General features: G+C 35.4%; 1 protein-coding gene and 1 non-coding gene across 3 annotated transcripts in view; both read right to left on the bottom strand.

Moving 5' to 3' along the window:
- Positions 1–276: 276 nt before the first annotated feature.
- Cop1 (COP1 E3 ubiquitin ligase) overlaps positions 277–8,610 on the bottom strand; it is a 99,217-nt gene continuing 90,883 nt past the window's right edge. For both annotated transcript variants that reach the window (XM_070034412.1, XM_070034413.1), the window contains exons 19-20: positions 2,524–2,568; positions 277–619 (exon numbers count right to left, since the gene is read on the bottom strand). In XM_070034412.1, coding sequence (XP_069890513.1) covers positions 602–619; positions 2,524–2,568 — 63 coding nt within the window. In that variant the 3' untranslated portion in view covers positions 277–601. The remainder of the gene's footprint in view (positions 620–2,523; positions 2,569–8,610) is intronic.
- On the bottom strand, positions 7,914–8,052 carry LOC138835885 (small Cajal body-specific RNA 3). The gene has a single exon (XR_011374772.1). It is a non-coding gene; the product is annotated as a small Cajal body-specific RNA 3 (non-coding RNA).

Below are 8,610 nucleotides of genomic sequence, written 5' to 3'. Positions count from 1 at the left end.
CACTAGTAACTGACAAGGCAGCCCTAGCTGTCAGTTATTAGTGCTACCCTCGTTGGAGCAAGGATCGGTACATTATGTGTACATTATCAGTACATCTATGGCAGTTAGAAGTAGCTTCACTTGGTCAAAAATTTAAGTCTAGGTCCGGATCCAGAGGTGTTGGGGTTAGTACCAGCCTACAGTATTTCACAGTTGTTCACAGTAAGTTTTTATAAAATTAATGTATTCTACTCCTTGAAAGTTTATATCCTCACATTTGACAAAAATTTTAGCAGCTTATTGTGGCTCAATAAATTTTTATTATTTTTTGTTATTTATTTTTATTCAAAAGAATTTATTTCCCTATCACAAAAATTAGATAACCACACCACCAACAGCAGCAAAGTCCATGGAGTTATATTGATGGTGGAGAGTTCGCTGGGTATTCCCAATGTCCCAAAGGTCATAAAGGAGGAAAAAATGGAAAAAGGTATTCGAAAGAAATCTAAAACCCAGATGACTTTGGGAGGGACATCACACGACATTTCTGTTTCTTCTCTCACTGTCACAGCTGCAGTTGTTTGTCAGCAAGACCGAGCACAAGATGTCTTCAGTACACCCTTCATACCAATTCTAGCACCTAAATGGAGGGAAAAACAGGATGAGTATTATATAATAGTTTTAAAAATAGAGTCCAGTGAATCTCTAATATGTTTATCAATGGGAAGCAAATAAAGAATATTTACCAACTGGTGGAATGCTCAAGAAGGTGAAGGTATTGGACATTAATCCTTTCTTACTTTCAATTCAAGCACTGCATGAACTCTTTCAGATTAGTTATCACCACAGTTAATTAGTAAGCTTTCAAGATAAATAACATGGAACATGGATAAATGAATTGATGGCTGATGGCATAGCATAAAAATAATATATTTGGAATATTTGTATCTATTTTCTTTTCAGAAAATTTAAAATATTACTGTTGCCAATTTTAATCTACTTATTTCTCCTACTGACAAAAATTAGTTGGCTCAAACAAACACTTCTCAAATACTAATGATTAATGTGTACATCTTTTTCCCTTGCTTCTTTCATTTTCAACGTCAACCATCTGGTATGATATTTTGTTAGTGCTACTATTTTGTTATTAAAAATAAGAGGAAAGCAAATGGCTAAGAAAGGACAGGGAACATGAAGGTAATTATGAGACACTGACAAAAAGAATTATTTACATTTAGACTGTAATTCCAGGTAGCATAGAACTAAAGGTACTATCTTTCTGTTCTCATACTGCTAAGGTTTGACTTACACCTTTGCTTCCATAATGACTTTGGTCTTTGTATTAGACAAACAGGTTAGTTAATAAATATAGAGATTCATACTGCAAAACAAAATCTTAGATTTGTATACAATGTCTTCTAACTAGCGATCCTCTTACTTTAGCTTCTCAAGTGCTGGGATTACAACCTCCTGAGTGCTGATCGTTATGCCATCATATTCATCTCAAAAGCCTAGTTTTCATTTAAGCTATTTTGGCTTCTTTTTGGAAAGGGCTACCCAAAGAGATAAACTAGCTACCTAAAAAAACAAGACTACCATATGAATTAGTGTGACTAGCTATCATTGTAGTTCTTATACTTAAAAGAGTTTGTCCGTTTCATCTCATACAATTTATTTGGTTTGGATTTACTTTCTGGGTGGCTATTGTATTCCTTACCTCTGAGGAAAATCATGGAAAAATTAATGTTCACTGGAAGGTTAAAAAAATAAAAGCCTTTCTCATAATCCAGGGAAAATATGTAGGTATGCTCAGTACGTATACTAGGGAAACCTATGCACTAAAAATCTCCACCAAAATACTGTTGTTTAGAAAAATTTCACTGCTTCACCTAGCTTTATTTATCTAATAGTCCAGGTACAAATATCTAAATAGTATTATTTGACAAAATTTTTATTTCCTATGCTTCTGTTTACTAAGTGTCTGGAAAACATTGTATTTGAGTTTGTGACTGAGACTGTTCCAAAGAACATTCCATTTTCGGACTTCATCAGTGGCTTAATCCTATGATCAATCAATTTTCAAGTAACACTAAAATTTTTTCTCTATCCTAATTCACTTTAGGAATTCAGGAAAAAATCTACTTGTCAGAAAAGAAAAAGAAGAGAAACATGAGAATGAGTAATATGAGAGTACAACATATTTAAGTGCAGTGCACAGGTACTTCTCATTGTATCTTGGACCCTGACTACTGAATGCCTTGGAGGTTAATTTGTAGAAGGGAAGTTAAGAGTGCTTGGCTCACAGTTAATGCTAAATAGTCTTCATCTGTTATAACCACCCATCAATCTACCTACCACCTGTACAATCTCAATAAGCATTATCATCTTCTCCATAGTGACAAGCTACCTATTACTTTCTCCTTCAATCTAGTCATACCCAAGGAAGCAATGACTCATAATTTGGAATGAACTTCAAAACTCAATATACTGTTATAGTCTAAAAAAGGTTCTGAGTTTAAAATGGAGATGTATGAAATAGCTTACCTTAATTGTACCCTGACTGTTAGCAGCAATCAGCACATTGGACTCCTAGAAAAAGAACAAGAGTTTTTAAGTACAGAAAAAAAAAAAAATCCTGAAGGGTACCTTCAAGAGAATAATTTCCTCTGCTTTCTTAACTTTACCCTAAGATACCAATGGAATCTGAAGTGGAGAGCCAACTTTCAATGTGCATTTATTTCTCAGGTTTAAAGGAAAACTCCTTTTTTAATGATTAAGTTCTAATACAAATTTTATTTTATTTATTTATTTATTTTTGGGTCCGGTCGTGGGGCCTGAACTCTTGGCCTGGACGCTGTCCCTCAGCTCTTCAGCTCAAGGCTAGCGCTCTACCACTTGAGCCACAGCACCACTTCCGACTTTTTTCTTTTTGCTTATGTGGTGCTGAGGAATCGAACCCAGGGCCTCAAGCATGCAAGGCAAGTGCTCTACCACTGAGCCACCTTCCCAGCCCCCTAATACAAATTTTAGAAGTAGAAAATTTCTGAACACATAGAAAAAAGAAAGGAAAAAGAATTGCTAAGGGATATAAAGCTCAGAAAAACAAAGTCTGAAATAAAATACAGGAATTGCCTTAGAAAAACAAAGCAACTGCATCCTCAGAGCGCTTCACTCATTTTTTGACATGACATAGTAATTATAATTAGTGTAAATGCTGCTTATACCTTTGGGTAGACATTTATAATTAGAGAAACAGTAGAGAATATTCATCTTAAAGAAGGGAAGGTTGTCTTTGCAAATAATCTATCATTCAGCATACGTACTCTGGTGATTACTTGAGTGAAAATTTATGCCACAAAGTGTGCATATATCATTTTCCCCCAGAATGTAATAATAATAATAATAATAATGATAGGGAAAAGGAATGGCCAAGAATGAGCTCATCAGATAATCTCAGAAAGCAGTAAGAGCTGGGGCATGCTTCCTGCCACAGTGTATATAGTTGGGCTCTGCAGTATTATAGGCTTGCTCTCTAAGATAGACACTAAGGAGGCAGAAAAACTCAAGACTGCCACAGAGTCTAGATGGCTGAAGGAAAGACCAAATACAAATTATAGCGATGTGAAACAGAAAAAGGTGTCAAACTTCAATGAAGGCCAGGATCTTCCTGAACTTTCTTCAGGCTTCATGACTAAGTGATGGGAAGAAGAAAGAAAAAAATTTGACTTGTATGCTGGGAAAGTTACTTCGGCCAATCTGAGGTATAAGTTCTAGTTTCCTTGATATTCCCTCGTATAAGTAATTTGTATTTTTACAAGTTTACATATTTCTTTATTGTAATTTTCCATTTGGTTTTATAAAGCTACTTCTGAAACAGCTCATCTTGTTACTACTGGTATATGAGGGAAGAAATAATTTCTCCAGTTACCACAAAAATTTTAGTAGGACTGGAATACTTAGATGGAGTTAGTGGTGATAGCAACCAGGGTTTTAGTTGTTTCAAGGAATAAACGTGGGCATGGGCACTGCTGATCTTTTCCCAGCTGAAGGTTCTCCTTAAATAAACATTCACAGTTGTCCTTGAAAACAGTGACAGAATTCACTAAGAGAGTTTCAGTATCCTCTTTTGGGGGGATTATGGGTGATTCCTGTGACTTCATGTGTTCCATATTGAGAGGAGATGAAATGAAGAGACCAAGAAGATAAACTTGAGATTTACCTACTCTTTTTAGTGACCTAAATTTAGCAAATGGTTGGCATGGATTTTGAGCCTCTTTAAGAAATATAACTCACCCTGAATTCGTCAAAAGCAGACTTTCTAGAACAGAAAACAGAAACAGAAAACGGCAAAGAGAGACACTGTAGGCTACAATATAGATTTCTCTCAACAAAAACTTTACAACCAAAGCTGTGTGATATTAGAACTGCCACTAGAGGACCCAGCGATGACTCTTTTATGAACAATACTAAGAAGCAAAGCTGCAAATAGCATGGAATGATTGGTTGCTGTTTGAATGGGAATGATTCCACATTTTCCAAGAATCCTTTTCATTGGTGAAAGAAGCTTTTCACCACTAGATGTTGTAGCCATGAAGAAATGCACCCTCTGCTTCAGAAACATAGTGTCAGAGTTGGAATTTTGGATTAGGGATATCCAACCTGCATTACCTTACAACATAAAAACTTAGGCTTATATTAAATAAGATCATTTAACTAGATAACCTCTGAAGATGGGTCTGGAATCTGTGTCACATTAAATTCAAGAAGCAGACATATTTCTCATCAGGCTGCCTTTGGACTCAGCTTCCTGGACAGGTGGGGTAACAGGCATGAGCTACTAGCACCTAGCTCACAAAGAGGTCTGTAGTCTTCTCTTAGAGGAAAAGTAACTTCACAGAATTTACTTCTGCATGCACAGACAGCTAGTAATTGGCTTTCAGGATGAACTAAGCCACAACTATGTTAAGAAAGTCTCTTTCTATAATCTAATTAACAAAAAGTGGAACAATATAAATGTTACAAATATAGGCAGAGCAAATGAGTGAAATAAACAGTCTTCAGATTTATATAGAGAGGAACTCCAAACTATATCATTATGGGTAAGTCGTTTAAAATATTTTGATCTAAATGTACTAAAAAATGGACAAATGCTAATAAAATTGAGACAACAGAATTATTGTTATGAACAAACAAAACAAATACATATGGCCTTGGAATTAAATATATATTTACAAGTGATTGTTCTGTGAGGTAAAATTGCTTCTAGCTTCAAAAAGAGCCAAGTAGCCCCAAATGATGAAATAATTAAATGGAAAACCAGGTTGTTATAATGAATAGTTTAAGGAAGAGGCATAGAGAACCAAAAGTTATGACATGAAAAAATATTTAGTAATAATGTGTTTACTTGATCTCAAAAGCAACTCTTAACTCATGTTCAAATTTTTATTACAAAGGGCCTCTGTACAGGTCTGTAAGTAGGACTTTAGAAACTGGCTTTGACAAAAGTTTTAACACACAGCCTATCCTGGCCTTGAGGACAGTTAAAGAATGAAGGTTAATTTTAGATGTCAACTCAACTAAATTAAGAATTATCTGTACTGGTAAAGTGTCGTGTCTGCAAGGGTGATTTCAAAGACTGGTGGTAGGTGAAAGATGTGGGCAAGATACGCCCTTAATGTGGGTTCAGCATCACCTAGTCAGTCACCTAGGAGACTGCACAGAACAAAAAGGCAGAAAGTAAACTAGCTCTCTTTCTCGGGCTCTGCAACTTCTATTAGTGCTAACACCCAAGTTCTTAGGCCTTCTGCCTCAGACTGAAGGTTACTCTATGTGCTTTCCTGGTTCTGAGGCCTTTCAACTTAAAGAGTCATCCTACTAGCCTCTATTGTCTGCCTAATGTGGAACTTCTCAGCCTCCACAGCTCTTGAGTCAATTCCCTATATCCTATTATTTTTCTCCTTTGTCAAGTGATTTTATGAAGAGATGTTGTATTACTTTTGGATCGCAGAGTTTACACTTCACTTTTGCCAAGGTTTGCTGCCACCAGTAGAGTCCCCTAATGTGACCAGAATGTTTATTTCCTATGCTGTGCATGGATGGCATGTAGGAGCTCATACAAGATAGTTAAACAAAGGATCTAAGACAATCTTCAGCTAAATAAATGCTATTTCTAATCTGAATAGCTTCTTTTTGTCCCTGACCTCTTTTGGTATGTGGTTTTCCTAAACTGACATGGCAAAGTGAGTGTAAATATGTCTTAGAAAGAATAAACCTCAAACTACAATCTATCAATGAGATCTTGCCCTTTAAATTGAAATGTTAACAGACCTATCTGCACTCTATAAAGGAAAAGGTGTAGTTTGAATTATTATATTTGTTAGATAGACAATAAATGAAGTTGTATCTCATTTTACTGTCAGGTATAAGAAATACTTCTGAATTATCTGTAACTTTAATTATATTACTTTGATAACTTTATAGACTATGTGACTAATCTGTACAGATATCCAATGAGAAAGCTATCCAATCAACTTACAAAGAGAAAACAGTCTCATTGAGATTTCTGTAACATTAAAAATTCATATATAGAGGAAGGGGGTGAGCATGCAGTAAAAAAAAAAAACCAGTGCGTATCCTACAAAATTAAAAAAGTGAGGAAATAGGTAAGTTTGAAGAGATGAGTGAGAATGTAAAAAGGAGTGACATTGATCAAGATGCACTGTTTTCACAAACTACTTTGTTAAATGGCAAATCCTTTGTACAACTACTTAAGGATAATAAAAATATTAAAAAATTAATACACATAGTTAAAGAATCACCAAGGTGGAAAACAACTTACTAAGAATGATTAAATGCATCAATGCTGCTTTGTATCATATCTAACTAGGTTGATTTTTCAGCCAAGAAAAAGTTGCAAGGATTATGTGAGGGAGGAGAACAAAATAGACAAAGGTAGATACATACACACTTCTTTCCTTACAATGTTTTTCAAACTCTGAACGAAGTAGCCCCAAATCAATGTAATTATACTTGCTACATAGCCCTGACATTTATCCAACTATTTTTTAAAAATCTAACTTTTTGCCTGGGCTTGCCTCAAACCACAATCCTTCTGATCTCCAACACCCAGGAAATTAGGATTATGGGCCTGAGCTATGATGGCATATGATATAGCTTAGCAGTAAGAGTACCTGCCTAGCATTTGCAAGGTACTGGGTTCAATCCTTACTCAGCACTAGAAAAAATATTAAATGTACATAAGGTTTTATCACATTGTCATAACATATTCCTGGAATTCCAGCATTTGAGAGGCAAGGTAGGAGTTTGAGGTAAGAGGTAGTTTTAGGCTAGTGGGGGCTGTTTATCAGGTCTTACCCTTACATGGCTCAAAACGAGAAAAAAATTAAGAGAAAACCAGCTCAAAGCAAAACTTCATGGAATCTACCTATATTGTATCTAAAAACACATGACCCCTTAGAAAAATATTTCTGCATTCCTTCTACTTCCTGGCTATAGATTTCTTTTTTTGCTAGTCCTGGGGCTTGAACTCAGGGCCTAGGTGCTGTCCCTGAGTCTCTTTGTGCTCGAGGCTAGCATTCTACCATGTGAGCCAAAGTGCCATTTTTGGCTTTTTTGAGTAGTTTATTGGAGATAAGAGTCTCATAGGAACTTTTCTGCCTTGGATGGCTTCAAACCATGATCCTCAGATCTCAGCCTCCTGACTAGCTAGGACTACAGACGTGAGCCACCAGGGCTCACTGGCTAAATTTCTTTAATATGAAGTTAACATACCTATTTTCAAAAATGGTGACATAACTCAAAAACCAGTTAAGATGATAAAATAGCTTTATTTATCTACTTTAGTAATTCTGTACATCTATCCAAAAAAGATACTAAATAAAATGTTGAAAGCAGTATTTACAGTGAAAGTTTCAAGTGTCTGGAGGGGAACGATCAGACTTAGCCAGCTGTGCCAAGCCAGACAGAGACCTCCATGTTTATGTAGGATGCTGCTATCTGCAGACAATGGGTACTCCTCATTTGTCCACATGGATGGTTCTTGCAGCTTCCATTTTTAGTGTGCTTTATTATTAAAACTTACTTTTACTACTGAGTTTTATGTTCCGATTTCCCAGCTACAGAGAATTCTCATTTAAATACATATGCATTCAAATAAGCTAAATAATCAGGATTCAAATAAAAGAAATCATTAAAAAAGACACTTAGCATATAATGTCAAACTGATTTTTCATCCAAGGAAAAAAGTTAGAAAAATAATATGGGGTAGAAGGAGGAGTTGAGATACAAAGGTACACATACTACTTCCTTCCTTCCAATGCTTTCCAAACACAGCACCAAGTAGTCCCAATCAACTTAGTTATACTTGCTACACAGCATTGAAATTTATCTCCAGACACCTTCAACTTGTATCATATGTCAACATTTCTGGTTTCTAGATATACTGAATAAAGCTTAAGAACAATGTACTTAAAAATTTATATACACATATGTAATTGTAAAAATGATTGCTAATGGTAAGAGCTCAGAAATGATTGGTACTTAAAAGATTCTCTGAACAAAGAATTAAAATTTTTATTTAACTAGTTGTACAAAGAAGCTGCTATTGAACAA

Source organism: Dipodomys merriami, unplaced genomic scaffold (assembly GCF_024711535.1).
Source record: "Dipodomys merriami isolate MVZ:Mamm:240054 unplaced genomic scaffold, mDipMer1.0.p SCAF_24, whole genome shotgun sequence".
NCBI lineage: Eukaryota > Metazoa > Chordata > Mammalia > Rodentia > Heteromyidae > Dipodomys > Dipodomys merriami.
This window is presented reverse-complemented; position numbering and strand designations above follow the sequence as displayed.